Source organism: Tetrapisispora phaffii, chromosome 1 (genome assembly GCF_000236905.1).
Source record: "Tetrapisispora phaffii CBS 4417 chromosome 1, complete genome".
In the NCBI taxonomy this organism is placed as follows: Eukaryota; Fungi; Ascomycota; class Saccharomycetes; order Saccharomycetales; family Saccharomycetaceae; genus Tetrapisispora; species Tetrapisispora phaffii.
Genome location: NC_016520.1, coordinates 908,250 through 935,022, shown reverse-complemented (window position 1 = coordinate 935,022; position 26,773 = coordinate 908,250). Strand labels below are relative to the sequence as shown.

The following is a 26,773-nucleotide window of genomic DNA, read 5'->3' as shown; positions in this document are numbered from 1 at the left end:
GAATAATGACAACGATGTATATATAGATACATATATAGATTAATTATTATATAATCTACCAAACTAGTTAATGCATCAATGCATGATGTACGTATTTTTATTCTTTTTAGATCTCTCTTCTTTTTCGACACCTTCGGCTTTGAATTCGTATTCGATGGTAATGTCCAGATCTCTGTTATTTCTTTTGTTTGGAATTGAAGTTATTTGACCTTCTAAAACGTCACCAACTTCACATTCTAAGTCATCGGCAAGGTAAAATACAGTTTGTTTCCAATGAGTGTATGGGGCGTGAGCACCGGTGGAGAAAGTGATGGCTTTCTTACCCTTTGGAGCTGGAAATTCAATGTCAAACCAAGTAATTAAACCATTGATGTAATCATGTCTTTTAGAAATTATCTTGAATGGAACTGAAAAGACTAAGTCATCAAGTGTTACAGTATTCAAGTCGAATTCAATAATTTTATTTTTTGAGGTGTTGACAGCTGCATTATCAACGGTGTCCACGATTGGTTCTCTCATAACTAATGGAATGAATGGCGAATAATCAAAACCATATACATCTTGCCAATAATCCAACTTTTCAGTTTTGTAATGGGAATCTTCTAAACCAGCCACGTGAATTGAACATTTATCTGGGAAAATTAAACCACCTTCTACTAAATATTTATCACGAGCATATAGCACAGTATCTAACATACTCTCATATAGTAAGAAATAACCCATCCATTCAGATATAATAATATCAACCTTTGGAAATGGTAAGTCGATATCTTCCAATTTACCACGTAGTAAAGTAATCTTATCGGAATAACCGTTAATTTCAACTAATCTTCCGGCCATTTCAATAATAGAAGACATATCGACACCAATGACATGTTTAGCACCATGTTTAGCAGCAAACATAGACAAAATACCAGTACCACAACCGACATCTAAAACAATTTTATCTTTGAAGAAATCTTTGTTTTGAATGATAGCATTTCTGTAAGATAAAGTACGAACAGTATCTTGTAACATTTCCTCGTGAATACCATAATGGTCGTAAGAATTGAAATAGTGCTGTTCAGTATCAGCTAGGTTCTCTTTAACTGTAGCAGATTGGTTAACAGTAGTTTTACTCATCTTGCCTATAATATAAATATAAAGATAAAGTTTGATATTTATATCGGTATGAGTTAAACTTGTTTTACGGTTATTTTTATCTAACAACAAAAGATTGGATGAAGTAATATTTTAAATTCATGCTTTTTAAAATATTTTGATAGTTCAATAACCAAGCTCAATATATATAAAATAATGAAGAATAAATAATTGTTTTGAACTACCTCATCTCTTCTCAAAAACCTTATTTTTCTTTGGAAAAGAATCAAATCTGAATAGATATGGTAAAAATTTTTCGTTTTCGGCATATTAGAAATTAACCTAAACGGGTAAAAAAGAAAAGAAAGGGGTAGTGACAGATCTGATATTTGATGAAACAAGAACGTCTGTAATTATAGAGAAATGTAGGAATTAAATAAATGTGTACACTATAATCTTGTAAGATTTGTTTTACCATTTTTATAATAAAAATATAAAAGCAAAGGGGAAAAAAATTGTGAGTGAGAGTGCTATTTAAAAACATAAAAGAATTCAAATGGTAATTGCAAAAAAAAAAAACATAATTCCAAAAAGTATTAATTGATTATTTTGACACTTGATATGTTCGATTTTTAAAAAAATATCTGAACTTGACACAAATGAACGTAGAATTAGAATGACAATCACATCAAAAAAAATTCAAAAGACAACAAAATGGTTAATTAAATGTAGATGCATGATTATACATGATTATAATCATGTATACATGAAAACAAACCAGATCAAAAAGAACACCCTAAAAAAATAGTGAATATATATATGTCAATAACGTTCCACTGGTCAATAAACAATGATTTTTCATTCATTAACCTCATTCTTCCAAGTTCATATTAATTTAAAATTTAACATAAAACCTCAAAATAATTCCAATCGCAATTGAAAATGAAAAATTATATAGAAAAGATAATTTGAAAATCTAAAGCGTTTGATATGAAAATCGACAATGGAATCAAAGACATCTTATATCTCAATATCTTAATTTGCAAGCATTTATATGTTATATGTTTTATGTTCTGTAGAAATTTCCTTAATTGTTCAAAATAAGCCTTCAATAAATGGATTTTAACTTTTTCTTTCTATTTTATTAATGAAAATTACAATAAAAAACTGAGAAGTAAAATATCCAATCAAAAAAGAAACTCAATATACACTTGCATGTATTTTATATATATAAAAAATGGAGGAATAATTTTCTATAACTAACAAATCTGTTTGAGAATCATAGAAAATATAGATTAATATGTGAATCGCACAGAGGTTAACAATAAATTAGACATTTCAATTGATTCCATGTTCTTTTTTATAAATAAAAAACAGAACAACGAGAGTATTATTTAAAATACAACTCAATGTTCCAGACAGAATCCTTTTTATTTTAAAAGTAAAATATTTTAGCGCAAATCTAATTCAAACCCAAGCAATCACACATGAAATCAGTTTGTCTTTAGATTTATTTTTTGATTCAGTAGCACTGACTAAAGGTAGTGGGGGGTATGGGTGTTAGGATAGTAGAATTTCCGTGCTACTTCGATAGTTCAAAAACAAACATTACAATTGTAAGTGTAATTGTAATAAAACAAATGTCAATGACAAAATATCGTTACTCAAATAGATCAGAAAAATACGGGAAAAAAGGGAAAACAGGAATTCAAAGAAAAATAAATAGTTCATGGGATTATGCATATAAACTAATAACAAATAGGTTATCCTAAGATATGAAAACTAATCCAACCAAAATCAAATGCTACTGAAATATAAATATACATCATAAAAACATCGTAATTCCCCTCTTTAAACCATCTTTCATGTTCTTTTTTCCATTTTTAACTCAGTAAAAAAACTTATTCTTCCTATCATTTTCGATACTGCCAATTAACAAACAATTGTAATAATAAAACAGTGCGATAAGTATATATAAATCCATACATATCTCTCTGATCCATCTTGATTTTAAACTATCATAATATAGTAACAATAGCCCAGATACAATGAACGGCCCAAAAATCACAATTAAAAACAAGGAAACTTCTTAATTCTCAATACTTACTTTAACAGAAAAAAACAAACAACAATAAATACAGCACATCAATTAAAATATTGTAATAGTAACATGATCATTCAACCATTTATCACTTTAAAATCGTATTACTTTTATAATTATTTTCATTAATAATTTTCGATGATGTATATGTAAGGGACAAAACCAATTAAGAAAGTAACAAAGATAAAACAGAACATACATTAAATAATAGCGCCAGAGGAAATTAAAATTGAAAAAAATGAAAGAAGACTAGAATACATATATATATATATATAGATCAAAGAATATTAATATTATAAGTGGTTTATATAAGCTAGCATCATTTTCTATTGATGGATATCTATGTGTATATGTATAGTATGCACTATAATTAGTAATAAAGATGCGAATATACATTACGAAATAGTTACTGTTTTTCTCTGTTTTCATTAATTTAACAATTTAAAAGATTAAGAAATAATCTAATTTTATATACAGGGATTTATGTACACACATCTGGTATGTATTATATTTTGCTATTTCAACATATATAAAGTTCGGGATTCTTACCGGTAATGTTGTTTCTCATCACGTTATACTAATGTTTTATTAGGTTAAATTTAAAATAATGGTGCGATGGAGTGCGATGGTGCAATGATGTTAATTGATTTTGACCCAATTGTTTAAAACCGGCAAACAGAATTCCGTTTCTCTAAGTCTAATCTAATCAATTGACAAATAATTTTCTGAGTAAATAACTTAAACTGTTTAGAAACAACTACCTAATTGAGGTTATTGTGACAAAGACAGAGATGAATGGGTTTTAGTCGATTATTACAAAGCCGTTTCCCTTTTTCTGATCTTCCTTCCTTATTTTTATTTCTTAAATGCATACCTATGTATCTTCAACTCTCATGAAACATAAATATTTCGTGAATAGATAAGAGTACGTAAAGACGGAGGACGAAGGAGAGAGGTATTTAGTTAAATTCGGATATACACAATCAATGTACTACAATCGTCCTCAATCGTCAATTAGTGCACAGATCTGATGTTATTACTTACATAAATACAATACCGTACGTTTCTGTTAAGGTTCTAATTTAATCGGAGTTCAATCTAACTCATTAATATTAACACCCTGATATACAGATATAATTATAATATGTAAATATATACATATACGTATATGTATATATTTATATATGTATCTAGTGCGCTTTGTCCGAATAGTTGTATGTGTGCTAAAGATTCTTGCTCTAAGTTATTAATTAAGTAATTAAGTTATAAATTGAGTTGGTTAAACGGAAAGCTGAGGCCACTAAAATTAAGGTTTCGGAGTAAGTTAATATTTTCAATGTATTATGATTTCTTTAGATCTCTTCTTTTGAAAAACTTTCATTATTAAATAACCTAAAACAAATAATGAAAAAAATAAAACAAAAACAAAAACAAAAAAAAAAATATTAATAATATTCTTTGATTGTGTGGGTGTCTGTTCGTACCTTTGCAAATAAATTGCACTTATCATAGAATTGGTATTGTATAGATTCTTCAAATGCCGATAGATCCCTCATGTTTTATTTTGCTTCCCAAAAAGTCAAAATAAAAACCACACATTAAACTTATAGATTCCTAATTGTGATTTCCCTAATTATAATTATACAGTCTCAAATTTACTAGTTAATTTGTTGGTTCCTTCAATCAGCATCAGTACCAACATCTGAGTTGGTACTGTTATTACTTTTCTTATTATCGTCAGTGCTATTATCATTACTGTTATTGTTATTATTGTTATAGAAAGATTTCCAAAGCTCACATACAGACTCAAATTGACTACCTAACGAAATTGAACTTTCTAATGATATATTTAAACCGTTTAAACTATTAAGTATTGAGTCCATCGTGTTTGTTATATCTTGTAACAATATATCTCTCTTCTCAACAAACAATTCATCATTATACTCTTCAGCTCTGTCAATAAACAAATTATTACTTGTGTTGATTCCACTATCAATAGAATCATTACTTCCTTTAGCTTCGGTAGACATCTCTTGATCTATTATTTAGCGGACAGATATATAACTCAAATTCTCTCAGTTTTGTAAAGACCCATTTAAACTATATATATATTAATTTGTTATAATTCAACTCTACATTTAGATTCATATATAATACTTCAAAAGAACATTTGAATCAACTTATTTGTATTACCATTTTGCATATTTACTCAAATGTAATTTAATATCTTTGTTTTCTTTTTTCAGTCAATTCGTATTCGCTTATTTGAAAACAACTTTACGCGCATAACAAAACAGTCGGGTAAACAAAGATAACAATTCTACAGATATGAATATGTTTATGCTACATTATCCCATACAAGAATAATGTATATATTTGAAATCGTAGTTTTCTAACGATGCCCTCATAATTTTTTAAATTGATCTATGTTATTGAAATGATCAATGCTATAAACCTGAATAGTCCGATCTTGACAATGTTATTATAATATACAATTTTTGTAAATAACACATTCTTCTTTCAGTAAAAATTAACTCTCTATATAAAAACACTTATATTATACAGAATTATTACCCCGGCTGCACTTTATCGGTTTTAAACTTGGAAAAAAGCTTTAAAATTTTTCTATTGAAAAAGGTGTCAAAATCTACATGATTTTGACATATAAATAGTAGGCAATTATTATAATTAAACAACTTACTAAAGAATAACCTGATTTTTGAAAATACTCTTTAAATATCGTTTTAACTATAATTTCTTTTTAGTTCTATTCCAAAAAGGTCAATAACTTTATCCAGTATCATTGGCTGTCTAAATAAATTTTCTACATTTTTATAGTCTCATTAATCTGGTAGAATAATGGCTTACTTGGACGACTTAAGTTCCGCTTTTGAGCTATACAATAGTATCTAGGTGTTCATTGGCACTACTGTTATCCACACATTTCATATTTATTATTTTCCATTTTTATTCTTGGCACAAGAGAACTATTGGTTTTGCCAGGCATTATCACCATCGTGTAACGCCTTAGCATTTACATATTAATAATTTCATTTCAATCATTATACATGTATTTATTCACATTTATACATCTATTTAAGTTGAGAAATGTGGTCTATAAATATTTATAATATCAATCACTAACGTTTTCGTCGTCATCATATATTGGTTCAACATCGAAAATCAATTCATATTTTCTCCATGTTTGTCTTAATGCACTGGAGGAATCGTTAGCTTCATTCTCATTTTCTTTATCAAAATCATCTAACCAATCCCAATTACTAAAATATCGTTCCCTCAATACTGGATCAGGGTTGTTAAAAACGTGATTATACAATTCTTCCTCTCCAAAGACCATTTGAGCATCATTTGTTAGGTAATTCCAGATCAAATTTAAGTAAAATTTTAAACTTTTGACACCTCTAATGAACCCACGATCCTCTGTTCCAGGTGATCTTGGTGGAATGCAAAATTTTTCCAATCCTTCGTCAATATCATCTTTAGTTACACCTCTTGCAAAATCTATCAATTTAACTTTACATTTATTTTTAATTAAATCTTTTTGAACACCATCGTATAACAATAATATTGAAGCTCCGTATAATCTATATCCAACTAGCTTCTTTAAAACAACTAATAATTCATCTAATTGTGAGATGATGTTGGGAATTTGCATTAAGATACTAGAATTTTGAGAACCATTGTAGAAAAATCTAGCGATAGTTCTAGCAAATTGCCATCCTATTTTCACTCTTCTTCCAAAATATTTATCTCTACAAATGTAATAATCTTTATCCCAGATTTTTAAGCCACAAATACGCACACCTAATTTACGTGATGTAGTATTTAAACACTTTTTAGTTTGAGACAGCTGCTTTGAAATAGTTGCATCCACACCATATTGTCTAGTTCCCATCTTCAAGTCTAGCGCACATGGCTTCTTCATATTTCTTGTTAAATCTTCTAATAATATAAATTTAGAAACAATTGTACCCGAATTTTCTTCGAATGAAATATTTTCGGTTTCATCTATCATACTGTTGTATTTAGACTTGCTCCCTAAGCAGTCATTACTAACTTTATGCTCAGTATTTTCCTGTATCACCAAAGTAGCTGAGATGTTCGGGTCACTAATGTCACTGTCATTTGCTTTATCAGTTAAAGTAGACAATGTAATCTTGTCCTTATTAACCACTGAAACATTTTCATGAGAATCATGTGACGTTAATAGTGCTAGTTTTATCGATGCATTCTTTTCGTTTTTGAAATTAACTCTTGCAGTTTCCTTTTTATATAACTGTTCTAAATCCATAACTGAATGTGGAGATCCAACATTAGTCGAAATGCAACTTTGATCAACTTTATTAAGTAACGGGCTATTGTTACTAAACTCAACATCTGCATTTGAAGTGTTAGATAAAGTTTCCTTTACTCCTGTTCGTTGGTCACCAAGAGCTGAAACTGAATTCTGATTTATATTACAAGCTTGATCAGTGTCTCTAGGTACACTGGTTGTAGATTCATCAGTTAATTTCAAGGCTGCTGATGATATATCTGATGTCATGTTGTGCATTACATTAGGCTGACTTTTATTTCTCCTCAACTGTTTAGGTGCAAAGACTTCTTTCAGTACTAACTCTTGTAATTTTGTATTAACCGAAGTAGAACCTGAGTCACAACTGAATCTCACTTCGTTTGATTCATAACTGGTTGAAGCCTTATGGGATACTTTCTTCTGTAAAGATTGTTTACTCATATCGTCGTCTATAGGGTCTGTTTTAGCGAGTTGATTGGTTGAATTAGAGCTATCAGCTATATAGGCGTCATAATCCGCTGGTCTAGAATATGGATAATGGTGTTTATGATTTAATGCAGGGTTTGGGAAGTTGGCATATCTGTCCCATAATGATTCTGGAATTATATGCTTGTTATCATCTAATAAAACTTCAGGCCACATATTTGGTTGACATATTTTACTCTGTTTCTTATGTTCCTTCTGTTTTTTAAATTTCATTTCTAATCTTTCTGCGTTCTCAGAAATATCGGACATTGTTTTGCTTAGCTGCATTTGATTAGTGACATTTGAAGGTACATGTGTTCCAGACAATGCTGTTCTGATATCTTCACCCTTTGACGCTGCTACACTGTTGCTTGAAACAGAATTTACTAAGTTTTCAAACTTTTTTTCCTTCTCCATTTTTTTCCCTTTTTTTGTAACTTTAGTTCTAGAGACTTCTCTTAAAAAATCTTCTCTGGATCTGAAATGCTGTCTGACGTTTAATACGCCAATATACCGAGGCATAAAAGCCAGTAAATCTTTATGTCTTAATTCAATTGTTTCATACCACTTATTTTCTCTGTTTACTAGTGCCTTACACACTGCTCTTTTCGAAAATCTAAAGATAGCAGTATGTCCACCAACTGTTTGAGTAAATGGTTGTAATTCAACAGCCAATGGATATTCATGGCCATCTTCATCTTCATCTTTATCGCCTTTATTTACATAAACATCACTGCCAGTGTTAGACTTGTTAATTTTGTCATTAGAATCAACAATTTTACTATCAGTTTCATTATATGTCTTTATCTGAAGTTCTTTAGGATCTTCAGATATGACCTTGAAAATATCCTTATCATCTTCATTCTTGGTTTGAATTTTATCTTTATTTAATATGCTATTTTTATCAACTGCGACTATATGTTGTTCTTCATTAATATTTCCGATAAAATCCTCATCTTCTTCCTCTTCTCCATCCTGTAACTTATGTGGATAATATGTTGCCGACGATATTGGGGTTAATGGTATTTTAGCTGCAGTGTTTCTATTACTGTCAAATATAGTGTTACAACTGTCGTCTAGACCATTAGAATCGACTGGTTTGATTTTATGACTACCGATGTCATTTGACTTAGTAGTGATACGTAGCTTGTCAATATGCGAAAGTGATTCCGTAACAGAATCAAATGATTTGTCCATATTACTGAATTCAATAGTTTTGGGTAATGAAAACGGTTTATTATTATCTGAATTTGTTCCAATATTTGTAACCGATTTTCGATTTGCAAGCCGTAGGATATTCCCAGTAACTGATATATTGGAATTATTACTACAATCACTATTGTTGTAAATGTCACCTTGATTATCCGATATTGTTTCATCTTGGTTACTATTTTGGTCTTCTGTAAAAATTCTCAAATATGTACTTGCCTTCCTACCTTTCAAAAAATTCGAAGAATTGTTTTTTCTGATATCTTTCGAAACTGAATTGGATCTGAAGTTTGGAGTAGATGGGTATAAATGCATATTGAAATTGTTGTCGTTTCTTTTGACTATTTCAGTAGAAGGACCTAAATGGAAACTTTCCGCAATTACATTACTATTATTCTTATCCTTTTTATTATTACCAGCCGTCTGACTTCTATTCTCCATACCTTATTCGTTTTCTTCCCTGACTATATATTAATTTCTTGTTTATACTTTTTATTCGCTATTACTGATTAACGACAATAGACATGAACAATATTTGAATGGTTATTTTTGTATATGTTTTAAATCTATCAAAAATATCCTATATGTGTATACTTAAATGCAAAGATATATGCTATACTTGTTTAATATCTGATTGGTACTTACTATTGTAATCCTATGAGATTAAAATAATATGCAAAAAAAATTAATAAGCAAAGCAAAGAATATTAAAATATAAGTAATAGATATTTTACCTTGTTTTGACCTGGTGTTAGATATACGAAACGATATACCCTTGTATATATGCCGTGTATTCGAAAATAATAAAAAACTACTCTTGTTAACTAACTTACTTTACCTTTATACATTTGATCAACTTTTAAGTATACTTGATAGCACATCTTTTAATTTTTTAATTTTTATAATTCCATTATTTGGTTTTTTTGCTTTGTTCTGTAAAGGCGAATGAATATATTAGAAGATAACCAACCGTTCGGTGATTCAAAAAGTGTTAAATTGATTGTGGGCTTTTACCGCAATTAATTTTCAATGCAACACCATATAAGGCTTAAAAAAACAAATTTTAGATAACATCGGTGAATGAGTCCCTTTGGTTTAAAATAATACAAACGAATAGGTTATTTTCCAAGATCAATAATAATATCGTTGTGGCACATATCTTATAATAGTGCTGATATGCAGAGGATATGTATATATCATTGAATATTTTGGAATATTACAGATGTTATATTCATCATGTAAACAATATTTGAAAGGAAACGTTTTCCAAGCACTCGTGGAAGAAGCTAATAAAACGATATTTGAAAAAAGATGTTAAATAAATAGCTTGTTTATACAGTTCTTATTCTACTTTGAATTATATATATTAGTAAATATCATGTCATGTAATTGCCAGCTCTAGAGAAAAAATATATGTAATGTTTCGGAAATGTAATTGAGTTATGGATATGCAGAGTCTCAGCGACTCGTCATGGATGTTATTTGAACAATTTTATTATTTGCTAAAGAAGTACATGACCTCTTTCGTAGTGAGAGGGAACCTATTATCTATATTGTGTATATTTTCTAGAGTTTTAGGAATATATTTATGAAAACCGAATCTAATATTTAGACGACAATAGTTAAAAAGGTTGCATGTTCGTTAAAAAGCAAAACATCTAAAAATACTATCCCTGCTCAGAGTAACAGTAACATTTTAAATAGTTTAACTTAAGGCTTGTTTTATGGACCTTATATAAATTATTTACTTATCCTTCATTGGTAATATTGGCTGTATCAATTTTCCCCGTGCCATTTGCGCGTTCGGCGGCTAACTCTCACACAAATCTGAAACTTTAACAAAACGCATTTGGTATTTGGATATTTATATAAACGTACAGATATTCAAATAGGTAACCATGACCATAACAAATACTATATCGACAATATTCTTATATAGAAGTTTGGCAGTCGTTATGTTATTGTTTCAGTGTAGAATCATTAACCACCTTTATCAAATTTAATAAATTTTATATAAGAGAGTCAAATCTTGATCAACCTGATGTTTTTGAGGTGCTTATCATGTTATTGTAAATATCTTGTAACCACATAAACCAATATACGCAACCCAATTGAATATAACACCAAAATATACATATATACTAAGAAAAATTAAAAAATGTTTCCAATCGGTATAAGTTTCAGTCTTTTCAAAAGAATGCCAAGGATTATGGCTCTTTTACTAAATATAATAACTATTTTTCTGACTGTCTTTCTCTTAGTTGGTTGTTGCAGTAGTAGTTACTTATCAATCTTTTTAATAAAATACCAATTTAATGATGAGTCTGAATTTTACAGCACATTGAAAGAGAACTTTTCCTATGATGGTATGGAAGATATTACTGTAAAAGTTGGATATTTAAACATATGTTTAACAAACCTACCAGATCAATATTTGAATAGTCTAAGTTCTGCACAATTTTCTAATATAACTTCTGATGTTAGTATAAATGGTCATACAATCTGTTATCCTAAACATAATTTTTCAGAAACTACAATATATGATGATTTCGCAATTAATTTAATCAAATCGGGAACTAGCTCGAACTCTTCATTATCAAGTGACGTTTCAAACACCTTAAATATATTAAAAATAGCCAATGTTACTTCAAATTCTATTATTCATCCATATATTCTGATTGCAACAATAGTACTAGTATGTTTAATGTTTTTATTAATAATGTACGTTACTATTCCCTTTGAATTACCGTTGAAAACGCAAATCAATAAACTATTATTGATTTGGAGTGCTGTTTTAGTATTAGTCTGGGGGTTTGGTACGATTTGGAGCCATGTAGCTATTGAATCGTCTCGTGACTTAATACCAGATTCAAGTTTCAATATAATAAAAGTTGAGAATGGAAAAAAAACCAGTGCAATGTCATGGTGTAGTTTCGTATTTTTACTATTGGATTGTATAATATTGTGGGCATTATACATTAGAGATCGCAAATCAATGAGTCAAGAAATTGAGGAGATGAACAATAAGAATAATCCATTTAATGACAAGTATTACAACAAATATATGTCAGAATCCTCAACAATTAATTCAAATAATAAGTAATTTATTTAGAAAAGTTCATAAAAAATACTATTAATAAATAACTTCTAAAACCATCAAAAAATATAATTTATAACTCATCTCTATCATGATGATGTATTGTTGTTCATTTATTATCTCAGAGTTAAAATAAATAAATGTCATCAAAATAAATTATATAATCCTTTAAGGATGTGTCTAATGACAAAAATTATTGTGAGTGAAAGTAGAGATGGAAAGATAATACTGTTGAGATACTCCCACGTTTTAAGTTTGAATGGACCAGTAACTACAGAAGAAGACTCTTCGATATTATTTTTTAAGAATGATCCATTATCATAATAATATTCCATTAATTCATCTTTTTCTTTCCATACGTTTAATAACCAATCTGTAAATTTGTTTTCATTATCAACTGGAATTTCTTCAATCTTAAACGCTCTGATGTGAATATCAACTAATTTGGGCATTTTTCCTTCGAAAAAGATCTTTGGTAATCTATAAATAAGTTCACCATACTCATGCTTTTTAACACCAGAATACCCTATGGTGACATCATACAACACATCCACTGATTCGCGTAATGTTTGAAGAGAATATCTAAGCCCAGTGACTCTAGGTAATAACACATTCTTATAGTATGGTCTATTTATTTTCAATGCATATTCCTTACTTTTCTTTCTAGTGTTCGAACTCAGATTAGTGCCTTCTGGAAATAAAATTAGACAATATGGCCATTTTTTATTATTAGTAGATTGATGGTTATTGTTCTGATTGAAAGTCCAATGTTCTTCCCCAGTCTCAAGATTAACATTCGGGGCGTTACCAGCTAAATATCCTTGTCCTTTAGACTCGGCTTGCAACATGCCCAACATATTATGTAAAGTAAGTTTATCTGTTTTCCAATCTCTTTCTAGGAAGATGAATTTATAATTTGTCATTCCATATCCCAATAGTGGAATCGACTGTAATGAATTTTTCAGAATGATGTATATATTGCCAGATAGATTTGAAGTATATGTCAACCACCACAAGAAAACCCAATCAGTATAAATCTGATGGTTACTAATAATAACAGAATTCGGTTTCAGACTTGATATTATTCTAGTTGATTTTAAATCTATCCTAAAAGTATCTTTTGGGATAGATTTATTATCATATGTGATTCTCACCGATGAAGGAGCTACGATCTGTAATAGCGTAACTAACGTTAATATAAACAGCTTTTTTGTAAAATTTGTAGCATTTTGTAATTGAATAGAAGGTTCTTTCAAGACGTTTCTGGTGGTAACTTGAATAAACGTTGTCAATAACATCCCTTGAACAAAATTCAATCCTGCCAAGATTGTAATAAGGAATTGTTTGATATTCCTTCTAGTCTTTTTATAAGCCATATTTTAAAACAATTAAAATTTGGTAACTGCACTTTTAATTTATCCTTGCTTCGTTATATCTTCCCTCTCAACACTTCACCTTAAATCTCTAGTATTTAACTTCGTTCTAGTTCCATTCAAACATTCCTTATATATAAGTTTCGTTTGATAATAGAATATTTGGTTTTTAAGATTACGTAGCAAGGCGCATAATGTATAATAGCGATACTTTTAGAATTAGATATACGGTCGTTAAGTACCAAGTCATAAGACAGTGTTAAATTTTTATTTATCTACTTTTCTACTTCAAGTACTATATACAGAATATGAGATTAGGAATATTCCTCTGGATTTAAATAAAACTGAAAATTTATTTATTAATCTTTAGTATTTACATGATAATTTCTTGACAAATCTTTAGTGCTATAATGAGGTGGTGATATATTATTACTCTTTTTTTGGTTTTTCAAAGACTTTTGAAACAACTATGTTAAAACTAGTCATAGCATTTATAAACTTTAAGGTATTTTGTAATGTCGTATCAACTTTATTCCATGGTTCTAATATTCCCAATTTCACTAAATCGATAAATTCATCTGTATTACCGATTTTTGCTTGTTCAAATGAACTATTATATGCTGTTTCTGTTATATTATTTGTCACTTGAATCAATTTATGTCCTGATAAATTTTTTAATGATGAAATCATAGATAATTGCAAAGCATCCATTACAGCATTAATACCTAATTTTACATCAGTGTCGTCTATTGATGACTCTAGCTTACTGATTAGAGGAATGCATTTTATCAATGAGGTTCCATAACTTGGTAAAAATCCTTCTGCCAAACCGTTGCAAAGTATATTATTTACAAGATTGTCTAATTTACCTATTCTTTGGTCAATTTCAACTTTGCTGGATGCCCCTACATGAACAGTGACTGTTTTCCTTATAAATTGCATATCTGGATCAGATGTCATATCCCAGCTAGAATCACTATATAAGAATGCTTCTCCAGTAGTAGCTTTTATTGAGTTAAGGGAACCAAAAAAATTATCTGCACTTACTTTACTTGGGGCAAATTCACTGAAGTTCGGTGAATAGATGCTTGAGACACCCAATGGTAACTTCAAGTAGTTAATCAATGAATGATTTTCTTGTAAGCTAATGCCATTGAATGAAGCAGGATTGTATTTTAAAATAATAGTCCTGCTTACGTTATTATTTCGTTTATTTTTGTTATTATTCATTGAAATGGCGGCCAGCGCATCTCCTTTAACTTCGCCATCTATAATCAAAACTAATGACTTATTAGACCTCGTAGCGTATTTAATAGAAGGTAATATCTTGTTGGCCTCGGTCAATTTTCCGTCAACCATTAAGACTAATAGATCAGAGTCTATGGAAACTAATTTTTTTTTTGGTATATCCAGAGATCTCAAATAAGGTTCATTAGAAGCAATTATACCGTCACAAAATTTCCAGCCTTTAGTAACTTCAAGATTGTCTAGAAACGTGTTCCCTCGAACAAATCTCACAATATCATCAGAAAACAAATTGTAATCTATGGATTCCAAAACTTTATTTACTATTTGTATATCTTTTTCATTATCATTCAATTGTTTCTTCACAACTGCATTAACCTCTTCCTTATCATTGATTTGGATTTTATTTTCATTGAGAAAATTTCTTAGTAAATCGAAAGCTAACTTAATACCTTCTAAAGTGCTTTTACTAGGATTTTTATTATAGATTTTCATGATCCCCGTAGCTAGTGAAGTGCTCAATTGTGTGACATTGTTATTATGGCATTCGAGAAATAATTGGATACCTATTTTTCCCAACTTAGATTCTTTGTGTCTCTGAAGTCCCTTGCTATTTGCATCATCTTGTTGTAAAGACTCAATATAATCTTTTACTACCTTCTGTGATATTAAATAATCATCAGATGTAATCAATTGTGGTGTATTTCTATATTTCCATTGATATAATAAAAATTTATTATGTGAACTTTGGCATAAAATATTATCTAAATCAATAATTTTTTGAAGCAATATTTCTCTTGTCGGTAATGTGTTTATTTTATAAACAGGAGTGTGTAAAGTTTTTAATGTACGAGAGAATACATTTAAGGATTGATAAATATTATTTGAAACCCTAATTGAGTGCATTGATGATCTCTTACAGTGAAGGAGTAACAGTATTCTGTACCTGATAGTTCCGACTGGAAAGCAAAATTTCAAGCTACCCAAATTATGATACAAAATATATACTAAACAAGATTAAGACAAAATTCAATCGATAGGTAAATAGTTTTTATTAAGATATGGGCAATCATTTGAGACCTCGATAATTCATTATTCAATGATTCTAATTGTTGTACCTCAAGTAGTATTATGAAAAGTGAATATCAATTATGGTTGAATTTACCCGAATGCTCATCTCCAATTCCCAATATTTTATGAAATTTCAATTGCAATGGTAAGCTACAAGTTAGAACAAAATGCTGGGGATTTGATGAACTTCATCTTTTTCTGATCATACAAAAGTGATTACGATATTGACATTCATTGATAATACAGTAACATTTTGTGTTACTTTTGGTGGTTTGTGTTTTTGTCTAAACTAATTTAAGAAGTAATATTAATGATTAAACATCAGTTTACCTGTTTACATGTTTTACCTGTTTAAATTGATGTTAATTGTGTTATTCAGACGTGGGAAACTATATTATTGTGTTTGTCCTATACTGTAGTGTAGTTTATTTTGTATTTTTTAATATTTTATGAAATGCAAGCTGTCTCAATCTGTAAATTAAATAAGCTCTTTATAGATTGATAAAGAGTTATACTACGCAAAATTATTGAAAAAAATAATTGATATCAAGGACCACACTACCTTCAAGAATAATTCGGTACACATGGTAGTATTGCGTAGTAACATTCTAGTTAACTTATTGACATATCCTAATATTGAAATCTTAATTCCAAGTATATTTCTTGTACTAACTACGTTAGTGGTTCTTCCTTTTTGAGAGTGCCAAAAAACACAGAATATGATCCAACCGAGGTTCGAACTCGGGATCTTCGCCGTGTAAAGGCGACGTCGTAAACCACTGGACCATTGGACCTGTGACAGTAATAATATTAACTGGTATTGGAGATTTAGTTGATCTAGAGTTTTTTGGGAAATAGAACCCTATTAGTAGATAATATGGACCCGTTAGATACCATAATGCTCAATAGATGAATTCATTGCTTTAATATATTAAAAGTTGTTAGATTATATACTATATAATCAGATTAATCTCTCTGGTCTCCTGGGCCTGGATCAATGAATTATTAGCTATTGATTACCGGGGTTTATATATACATAATATTTCAATCTACCGTTCTGTCCAACGAGACGACGTCGTCGAGTTGAACACGTACGGCAGGCTGATGGTTCTACAGTACTATTTATGCATTAGGAATTCTGCTATTACATTCTTGCAGGCACATTGTTTCAGGTTTGCAACAATAGTCTCCTAAAGAGGTAATATCTGGTATCGTATAGTCACTTATACGACCAGTTACATTTCCAACAATAAGCAAAGCTATCATTTCGAGTCTCTATTTTTAAGCACCGGTATAATAAGTGTTGCGATCATAGTTGTTCAGTATATTGATATCTTTCTGTCCAAATTGTAATCCCACATGCATTGGGATGCTGAAGAAAGGACTATTAGAAAGCATTATGCATAATTCGATGACATATTTTGCGCCTTCTCAACAGGTTTCAAAATTTAATTATTAGGAAAATAAGATCAATAGTGTGTATATAATTACAGATCTGCGTAGTTGTAGATAACATATTAATTGTTCACATATATTATCTCGCATGACATGATTAAATACCAATTCTCACAATGAACTTAGTATACATTCATTGCTATATGTAACTAGTACTCCGCCAAAATGTCTTCCTTGGTAAAGGGAAAAATAGAATATGATTTGCTAGAACGTATGACTTGTACTCGATAAAGAAATCTCGTTAGAGGGCGGTGTTCCATACATCTCGATGGGTTAGTATGGAACAAGAGAAGAGAGTTTGTCTTGAACGAACAAGCAATCTTCTCATATCATTAATTGGAAGCTAAGAATCTTTATTGATATAAAATTAGGTAAATTTTATACTACTATTTACTTTTCAGTTATAGATCGATTTAAACAACTTGTTATTGTATTCTGCGATGAGCTAGGTTTATCATTAGCACATCGTATATCGTTACGATTCTAATTTCGCCGCTTTTCAGAATTCTTTCAAATCTCGAAATGAACACAACGAAATTTCAAATTAAATTATGAAGAAAAATTATTTTACTATCATCTCGAAAAAAGTAATGAACCAAAGAAACATATAGAACTTGAAGTTCTAATCCAATACTATTCCAAATCATCTAACTTCATACTATCTATATATTTTAAAAAAAGTCTATTAATAATTTCATCTAGTTATTAAATTTAATTGTAATTGTAATTGTAATTGTAATTGTAATTGTAATTGTAATTGTAATTGTAATTGTAATTGTAATTGTGATTGTGATTTCTATTTGTTGTCAAAGAAAGCTTTGCTACTTGTTATTTATATTTTACGAAAATACTAAATCAAGACCATTGACTTCGATCAACTTATTTCAATATGTTAGATATCAACCAATTTATTGTCGAGAAAGGTGGTAATCCAGAATTAATTAGGGAATCTCAAAAGGCCAGACATGCCAACGTCGAGTTAGTAGATGAAATTATCGCTGACTATAAGGACTGGGTCAAGACTAGATTCGATTTAGACGAGTTGAATAAAAAATTAAACAAGTTACAAAAGGACATTGGTTTGAAATTTAAAAATAAGGAAGATGCTACTGAATTATTAGCTGAGAAAGACCAAATTACTGAAGAAAAAAAGAACCTAACAGAAAAAGAACAAGAAGAAGACAAAGCTTTGAGAAACAAGGTTAACCAAATTGGTAACATCGTTCATCCAAGTGTCGTTATTTCTAATGATGAAGAAAACAATGAATTAGTTCGTACTTGGAAACCCGAAGGTTTAGAAGATGTTGGTCCAGTAGCTTCTGTTACTGGTAAGCCAGCAGCTTTGTCCCACCACGAAGTTTTATTAAGATTAGATGGTTATGATCCAGAACGCGGTGTCAAAATTTCTGGTCACAGAGGTTACTTCTTTAGAAATTATGGTGTTTTCTTGAATCAAGCCTTGATTAACTATGGTCTAAACTTTTTGGCTCAGAAGGGATACATTCCATTACAAGCTCCAGTTATGATGAACAAAGAAGTCATGGCTAAAACTGCACAATTATCTCAATTTGACGAAGAACTATACAAAGTCATTGATGGTGATGATGAAAAATACTTAATTGCCACTTCTGAACAACCAATTTCAGCCTACCACAGTGGTGAATGGTTCGAAAAGCCACAAGAACAATTACCAATCCGCTATGTTGGTTATTCTTCTTGTTTTAGAAGAGAAGCTGGCTCTCACGGTAAAGATGCTTGGGGTGTTTTCAGAGTCCATGCTTTTGAAAAGATTGAACAATTCGTTATAACTGAACCAGAAAAGTCTTGGGAAGAATTCGATAAAATGATTGATGCTTCCGAAGAATTTTACCAATCTTTAAAATTACCATACCGTGTTGTTGGTATTGTTTCTGGTGAATTAAATAATGCTGCTGCCAAGAAATACGATTTAGAAGCTTGGTTCCCATACCAAAAGGAGTATAAGGAATTAGTTTCTTGTTCCAACTGTACCGATTACCAATCTAGAAACTTAGAAATCAGATGTGGTATCAAGAAGATGAGTGAAAGGGAAAAGAAATACGTTCATTGTTTGAATTCCACTTTAGCTGCTACTCAAAGAGCTTTATGTTGTGTTTTAGAAAATTACCAAACTGAAGATGGTTTGGTCATTCCTGAAGTCTTGAGAAAGTACATTCCAGGTGAACCAGAATTCTTACCATTCGTTAAAGAATTACCAAAAAACTCAACCTCTAACAAGAAGAAATAAACTACATTTATGTAATTTTCTATTAATTTATATATCAATAAATTTCTTTCTAATATATAATTATATATTAGAATTGTTGTTTTAATACCTTTTTTATATCTCAGATAAAAGAACTTAATATTAATACGGAACTGCTTTTTCAAATGATTTAATAATTTATCACAACCGTCTCTTTAAATGTAATTAAAGGTGCTATTAAGGACTTTGTTTCTTTCATTTGCATATATAAAAATATTTAAAAAAAGTAGTATGCAATAGAAATTTCTCTTTTCTAGTTTTGGCACCAAATTCATAATACACTTTTTTTTGAATAATAATTATGTATTTGTTTTTCTCTTATTTTGCTTAAAGTATCTTCAGAAAGGTATCTTTGAGATTCAAAATGATCCAAATATTTTAAAAAGGATTCAAAATTGACTTTATCACAATTAACTACTCTTCTTGCTTCTTCTTCTTCAACATTATTTACTTTATTTTTAAGAATTGATTTGACTTGCCCAGAATTTCCTGATCTTAATTGAGGGAGTGAATAACTTGTATAGGGCTTAAATTTTGATTTGTTATTTCTTGTTGATCTGCTATATTGAAATAACAATGAATTGTTATTGAATTTTACTGACAAGTTTTTTTCATCTAATGCAATATTTTTATTACATTTTCTTTTTTTGAACTTCTCTGTCATGTCAATATGCTTACCGTTTATATTATCAAAATTAACCACTGACAATTCAGTAATGTCAAATGTCCTGGGATTACAATATTCATTCGATCTTATTGAACTGAATTTACTCTCGCGTTTCGAAAGACATGATCGGCTCTTTCTATTTGTTGACACAGCAGGTTCCTCGAATAATTCTTCTAAAGAGCTTTTGGTCTTTGTAACATTAGAAGTTCTAATACTATCATCTTTATCATCTGGTAATTTGAAGGTTGGGATAGTAAGTATTTTTTCCTTTGATTCGTTAAATGAGTCGGAATTGTTATTTGAAGAATTTGAAATTTCTAAATCAGATAATTCTTCTAATGATGATGAATATTCTGAAGAATCCTCTTTTATTGAATCAGAATCGAGAACTTCGTCTGCTCCATAATTGTATTCATTAGAAATATTGTCTTGCATATATTTTAAATATACATTATTTGTATTTTCACTCTTAACTTCACAATTATCATCAATTTCTATAGAATTTTTAACAAGCTCATCGTCTACATTATTTTCTTTATTTCCATCAGAATTAGTATTAGACTCTATAGTAATTTTAGTTTGAGAAGTTATAGAACTTGATTTGAAAGAGTCTAGTGTAATATCTAAATTGTTTTTTAAAGCTGTGCACATTTCTTGATAAGAAATATTTTGGAAAGGTAGGGACAAAGTTGGATCTATGTTATCTTCAAATGGGCAATTATGATCCTTGCTCGTTCTTTCTAGTAAATTTGAAATTTCACTCTCAGTGATTTTATACTTATTAAATAACATACTTGATTTATTAATAGAATTTTCGATATTAATAGAATTTTCTTCTTTATCACTGAAAAAAGAATGGTTGACTTCACTATTAGATTTAGGAACTAACTTAACCTTTAGTTTATACTTAAATTGTTTAAATTTTGAAGATTTCACATCACTTGAATATAACTCATTATCTGTATTTTTATTTTTATAAAATGGTAATAGGCTAGAATAATCATATTGGGAGTCGATTGTAATGTTTATATCGTTATAAAATCTATCATCGTATTCTTCTCTATAAAAAATATGATGAAACCAAACCTTTAGGGATTGTTTATTCAGTTCGTAATTTTTTTTATGCCTATTTTTTTCTTTCATATTAAAATAGCTATATATATATGTTTTGCAGGTTTTTATTGAAAGCTAATTTAAATTCCTCAGGATTCTTACTATGTCTGGTGTGATAGCAGAAATATAGGTAATAAACAGTCAAAATATTTAATGGTTTATGATACTTTTACTTTAATGAATAAATATGTATCTTATACATGCATTGTGACACAAATCCAATTTCTGAGACGGACTACGAAAAATTTCAGTAACAGAAAAATTTAAGGAAACTTCGTAAATAGAATGACATTTTAAATTATTGTAGTATATTTGGTAAGATCATTTTCATTATTTAATCTAGTCTATAGTAGATCTAAAAATTGAGTTATAGATATTTCTGATTCTATTAAAATATAGAAATGTGACTGCATGTCTTGCTGCAGACATACATGGATTTATATTTAAGTTTATATTAGCAACACTCAGATATTTTGATAACATTAACAGGAATCGACGTTTAACCGCTCTGTAACTTAATAAAGGGCTATGATATTTTAATACTTCGCTGAGACAGCTTACAAAAATGCACACATATATATGTATGTGTGTTTGTCCACGTACGTGTATGCATGCGAATAAATATGTATCTGACGCTCTAACGAAGCAACAATCGCATGATTCAGTCATGCAATGTCCTTAGATATATAATTTGATATGAAAGGTCAAGAAGTTATATTATTTTCCAGGCATTTACAATGGATACTATAAATTTTCTGGTCTATTACTTTTGTCCAGAAGTTATTGATAATTGATGGGCATCCCATTCATAAAGTGTCCTAAGTGTGCTTCGTGACTTAAAGACATATCATACCAGAGAAAGGAGCGAAAAAGAAAAGAACTGATCAGGTGAGTTAGGTTTTGAGTGAATTTAAACAATATTGTTTGTAAAATTATTATACAACCAAGATTGTATCCATAGATTTTCGATATTTCTTAAAAATCCGAGTTCCCATATGTTAGTAGTCCGAGACGATGGTTGTAAAAAATAAAACGATGAAAAGGTCTGATTCCTCGTTCTCAAAATAAGTTATCTTCTGTTCCATCACCCCCTTCCATCCCCTATCATTAATCAGATGGAGAAAGATACTTGTATCTATACAATGTAATATTCTAAACGGAGACAAACATTGTATATACATCTATCTAGCATAAATTACTATATTTGTTTACATGGTAAAGTTATTCTTTTGAGGACATCCTACTCGTTTTCGGTAACCAACCGCATTAAATGAAATACAACCGTTGTTACTTTTACGCCGGATGAATCTCGCCTATAGGAAGTCAGTTACTTCACTTTGCTTTACACTTCACTTTAAATACATACATTAAGAAACAAGTAAACTCGACAGTTTTTAACAGTTACGTAAGTCCCATCAATTCTCGCTCAATCGATAACTGTTTAATGATTGTTGCAACTCATCTATTTTCCATCCTTATTTTATTTCTCTTTTAATCACTCCATTTCCATTTCCGCCACTAACTTGGAAATTCGGTACTGATTGTAATTGGACACATCGATAAATTGCCCATATATATATGTAAATAAATGATTACAATGACCATTAATGATGCACCACGGAGTATTTTTCTAACAATTTTTTTTTTGAGTTGTTTTCCTTTGGAAATAGAACAAACAAGAAAAAAACGACTGTTTCTAGTACCACATTTCTCAGAAGAATATCATTTTCTCTCTCTTTGTGTCTCTTCTTGCTTGCATAAAATTCTCATTACAAACATTGTTAATTAAAACCAATGAAATGTCAATTCTAAGAATTGCATGCTCAAGATATCTTAGTTAACCAAAATAAAAGGTAAATTCAAATAAACTGACGCAGAATAAAGATGTCATGTATGTGACTCTCTGTCTGTTGGTGTTTATTCGGTTGATAATTAAATGAACTCTTGCAACCGTGTATCAATAGCGATGAGGTTTTTTTTGTTCTGAAACAAATTGACATATAACCAATCAGTTAGTACGGTGCTTCTTTTCTTTTTCTTCCACACAGCACTTATTCACTTCTCGGAGTTAAAAAAACAAATATAATTAAAACGAATTGTTACTGAAAAAGGTCGACATAGAATAGAAATTACACTGAAAACCTTTAGTAAAAACGTAATAGAAGGTGTTCTTGGAGTACTGTATTTCCGCGCACGATTCCGAGAAGGAACTAAACAAAATATACATAATAATTTCTCATGCAATATTGTTGTTGAAGTTGTAATGTAGCTTGTTTGATAGTTTCGAAAATTATAATGACAGATTTAATTACAATTTCCTGGAACAAACAAACAAAAAAAAGGAATAACGAACACTCTCAGAGTGTTTCTGACTACCCTGTTTTAATTTGCCTGGTCACACAATGAAAAAATTGGAAGTTTCAATTTACTTAAATTCCTTGGAAAATAAAAGTGTCAAAGTCGAAATTTAAAACCTTTCTAATCAATTTAGGAAACTTAATGAGGTATTTCGAAATAAATTAACTCACTTGGATTGAAGTGGCTAATATTTAACCACAGTATAAGTGAATTGGATAACAATTACTGCTAAAGGTAATTATTGTTCGTACTGAAAACTTAATGAATATTGTAAATTGCAGGCTGTTATGCCTGTTTTCTTTATATTAACTCAATTTGATAGAGGTAATAACCCAATCCAGAGAGATAGTTAGTTTATAGCTTATTCGGTAACAGAGACGTACAATAGAAAGGTTGTTCTAATTTTGATTACTTATTTTTTGAATTAATCTCAATTGTCACAGTCGTTGATTGGTTTTTTCCCACGACTGAATATTAGTTATACATGAGTTTTCAAATATTCAGTAAATATAATTGAACAACACATCTAAACTGAATAAGTAATAATGGAGGTTTTATTTCTCAAAAAAAAAATATAATCTCAAAATTGCTGTTTATCTTAAGGGTCATAATACTTGTAGCTTTGAAAAGGTATATAAGCAAGCTAATTTATTTTCTTTTACGTAGTCCTCAACTATTCTTTTTTTTTAAGGCTTTTATATTTTACCTCTCATTAAAAGAAAAATTAAAGACATAGGAAATATATTCAATATATTCGATCTATTAAAAACCATTGAAATATAGTATCATGTCATCATTCTCTGAATTAGCCAAGAGAGCTGGTAATGCTGCTATCGAAATTAACAAGCCAATTGGTGCTGACTTCCACATCACTGAGAGAGGTTCTGATTGGTTGTTCTCTGCTTTCTGTATTTTCATTTTCTTCACCATCTTATTAGTTGGTTTAATGTTCAGAAAACCAGCTAATGACAGATTATTTTACTACACTGGTATTGCCCCAAATTTATTCATGGCTTTAGTTTACTTCACAATGGCTTCTAATTTAGGTTGGGCTCCAATCAAGGCTGAATTCAACCATGTTAAGACTTCCACTCAACTTGAACATCCAGGTTACAGACAAATTTTCTACGCTAGATATGTTGGTTGGTTCTTAGCTTTCCCATGGCCAATTATTCAAGCTTCTTTATTGGGTAACACTCCAAAATTCCAAACTGCGTTCAATGTTTCCATGAGTGTTGTCTTCTCTGTTTGTTTCTTGATTGGTTCTTTAGTTAAATCCACCTATAAATGGGGTTACTTTGTTTTCGGTATTGCTGGTGCTCTAGTTTGTTCTATCTCTTTATTGACCACTACCAGAAACTTAGCTAGAAACTTGGGTTCTGATGTCTATACATTCTTCAACATCTACTACGGTGTTTTCATGTTCCTATGGTTCATCTACCCAATCGTTTTTGGTATCAGTGACGGTGGTAATACTATTCAACCAGATGGTACCACTGTCTTTTACGGTGTTCTAGATGTTTTAGTTTTAGGTGTTTTACCATTCATTTTCGTTTTTGTTGCCTCTAACTTCGGTCTAGACAGATTCGGATTAAACGCAGAAGCTCATCACGGTTTTGACACTGAAAAATCTTTGGGTGGTATTGCATCTGCTAGAAACTCCGGTGAAACTGCTGTTAGTTCTCCAGCTGTCACTTCTCCAGCTGTTGGTTCTCCAGCCGTTGCCACTCCAGCTAAAAAGTCTAAGAAGTCAAAGAAATCTAAGAAGTCAAAGAAGCATTCTGAAGACTAAATATAGATTTTTCTTTTATTTAAATAATATCTTTTAAAAGATCACAAACTTCGACATACTTATAATGGCTGTTAAAAAATTCTTTATTAAGGTGATACGTGTATCATTGACGTAATATTCCATTATCCTATAATAAATCCTTAATTATTAATACTTTTTATAATTACTATTTACATTCATACTTAATTATTAATACAATATAATATCAATTCTTTTTTTTCATTAAAACTACTTTCATTAAACTACTTTGATCTCTTAAGAATAATCGTAATCGGTATTAATAACTTAGATTAACTTTAATTGTGTCATTAAACTAATGACAAGGACATATGATGTCAGTCAAATGCAGTCAGTCGCATATTCAATATATTTGAATATCAAAAAAAACTTTGAAGGATGCGAGGTTCGAACTCGCGCGGACACCGTCCAACAGATCTTAAGTCTGCCGCCTTAGACCACTCGGCCAACCCTCCAATTTAGCTGCTCTGTGTGTGTTGTGATATAAGCTCATCAACAGTTAGATTACGATATAACAATTAGTAATATTTCCTATGTAGGAATTATAGTCGCAAACTTGTGTGGAGTAACAAGCTTATGTTGGGTAGTTCCAACATCTAAGTTAGTGTCATTAGCCACTTCAGTTGCTCTAGTATAGTCCATCTTCTTTATAGTTAAATAATCGATTGGTCCTTTATTAGTGTATTTAAACTATTCTATATAGAGTTAGAAGCCCTCCTTATATATGAGTTGAACTGACAGTTGAATGAACACGTACACATGTTCATTCATCCTCCTAAGATCTTTAGTGCTGTATTGTACATCTGTGTTTATCGCGTAGCCATTTACATTGTAGTGAGAAATTTTCACCTACCACTTGGAAGATTGTTCTAGACCTTCTTTCCATTAGTAAGTGATCTATTAGTTCTGGACTCAAAGTGTCATAAACACTTAGTTCTGTCACATACACTACAATAATTCTGACAATTAGAAATTCTGCTATTACATTCTCGCAGGTACTACTGTTTCAGGTTTACTACAATAATCTCTTAAAGAGGTAATATGTGGTATCTTATATTCAGCTATACTTCCAGTGTCGTTTCCAACAAATTCTTGTAAGGGTTTATCGATAAGATTAATCCTAACACCCA

The 26,773-nt window shown here is 30.0% G+C and overlaps 9 protein-coding genes and 2 non-coding genes across 11 annotated transcripts; 3 read left to right on the top strand and 8 right to left on the bottom strand.

Moving 5' to 3' along the window:
- Nucleotides 1-75: 75 nt before the first annotated feature.
- Nucleotides 76-1,122, bottom strand: HMT1 (protein-arginine omega-N methyltransferase HMT1; the record flags this gene model as incomplete). Its single annotated transcript, XM_003683876.1, has 1 exon — nucleotides 76-1,122. One exon carries the CDS (start codon nucleotides 1,120-1,122, stop codon nucleotides 76-78), a length of 1,047 nt encoding a protein of 348 aa, XP_003683924.1.
- Nucleotides 1,123-4,860: 3,738 nt separating this feature from the next.
- On the bottom strand, nucleotides 4,861-5,211 carry DAD1 (Dad1p; the record flags this gene model as incomplete). The annotated part of the gene is made up of 1 exon (XM_003683875.1): nucleotides 4,861-5,211. One exon carries the CDS (start codon nucleotides 5,209-5,211, stop codon nucleotides 4,861-4,863), a length of 351 nt encoding a protein of 116 aa, XP_003683923.1.
- A 1,103-nt stretch (nucleotides 5,212-6,314) lies between these two features.
- On the bottom strand, nucleotides 6,315-9,611 carry KCS1 (inositol polyphosphate kinase KCS1; the record flags this gene model as incomplete). The annotated part of the gene is made up of 1 exon (XM_003683874.1): nucleotides 6,315-9,611. One exon carries the CDS (start codon nucleotides 9,609-9,611, stop codon nucleotides 6,315-6,317), a length of 3,297 nt encoding a protein of 1,098 aa, XP_003683922.1.
- A 1,717-nt stretch (nucleotides 9,612-11,328) lies between these two features.
- On the top strand, nucleotides 11,329-12,273 carry FIG1 (Fig1p; the record flags this gene model as incomplete). The annotated part of the gene is made up of 1 exon (XM_003683873.1): nucleotides 11,329-12,273. The coding sequence occupies one exon, from the start codon at nucleotides 11,329-11,331 to the stop codon at nucleotides 12,271-12,273; it is 945 nt and encodes a 314-aa protein (XP_003683921.1).
- A 140-nt stretch (nucleotides 12,274-12,413) lies between these two features.
- On the bottom strand, nucleotides 12,414-13,643 carry TPHA0A04110 (lysophospholipid acyltransferase family protein; the record flags this gene model as incomplete). The annotated part of the gene is made up of 1 exon (XM_003683872.1): nucleotides 12,414-13,643. One exon carries the CDS (start codon nucleotides 13,641-13,643, stop codon nucleotides 12,414-12,416), a length of 1,230 nt encoding a protein of 409 aa, XP_003683920.1.
- A 426-nt stretch (nucleotides 13,644-14,069) lies between these two features.
- On the bottom strand, nucleotides 14,070-15,791 carry TCM62 (Tcm62p; the record flags this gene model as incomplete). Its single annotated transcript, XM_003683871.1, has 1 exon — nucleotides 14,070-15,791. The coding sequence occupies one exon, from the start codon at nucleotides 15,789-15,791 to the stop codon at nucleotides 14,070-14,072; it is 1,722 nt and encodes a 573-aa protein (XP_003683919.1).
- An 885-nt stretch (nucleotides 15,792-16,676) lies between these two features.
- On the bottom strand, nucleotides 16,677-16,750 carry TPHA0Atrna12V. Its single transcript has one exon. It is a non-coding gene; the product is annotated as a tRNA-Val (tRNA).
- Nucleotides 16,751-18,300: 1,550 nt separating this feature from the next.
- On the top strand, nucleotides 18,301-19,677 carry SES1 (serine--tRNA ligase SES1; the record flags this gene model as incomplete). Its single annotated transcript, XM_003683870.1, has 1 exon — nucleotides 18,301-19,677. One exon carries the CDS (start codon nucleotides 18,301-18,303, stop codon nucleotides 19,675-19,677), a length of 1,377 nt encoding a protein of 458 aa, XP_003683918.1.
- A 289-nt stretch (nucleotides 19,678-19,966) lies between these two features.
- Nucleotides 19,967-21,505, bottom strand: TPHA0A04070 (uncharacterized protein; the record flags this gene model as incomplete). Its single annotated transcript, XM_003683869.1, has 1 exon — nucleotides 19,967-21,505. One exon carries the CDS (start codon nucleotides 21,503-21,505, stop codon nucleotides 19,967-19,969), a length of 1,539 nt encoding a protein of 512 aa, XP_003683917.1.
- A 3,115-nt stretch (nucleotides 21,506-24,620) lies between these two features.
- Nucleotides 24,621-25,625, top strand: TPHA0A04060 (opsin family protein; the record flags this gene model as incomplete). The annotated part of the gene is made up of 1 exon (XM_003683868.1): nucleotides 24,621-25,625. The coding sequence occupies one exon, from the start codon at nucleotides 24,621-24,623 to the stop codon at nucleotides 25,623-25,625; it is 1,005 nt and encodes a 334-aa protein (XP_003683916.1).
- Nucleotides 25,626-26,015: 390 nt separating this feature from the next.
- On the bottom strand, nucleotides 26,016-26,098 carry TPHA0Atrna11L. The gene has a single exon. It is a non-coding gene; the product is annotated as a tRNA-Leu (tRNA).
- Between the last annotated feature and the right edge of the window lie 675 nt (nucleotides 26,099-26,773).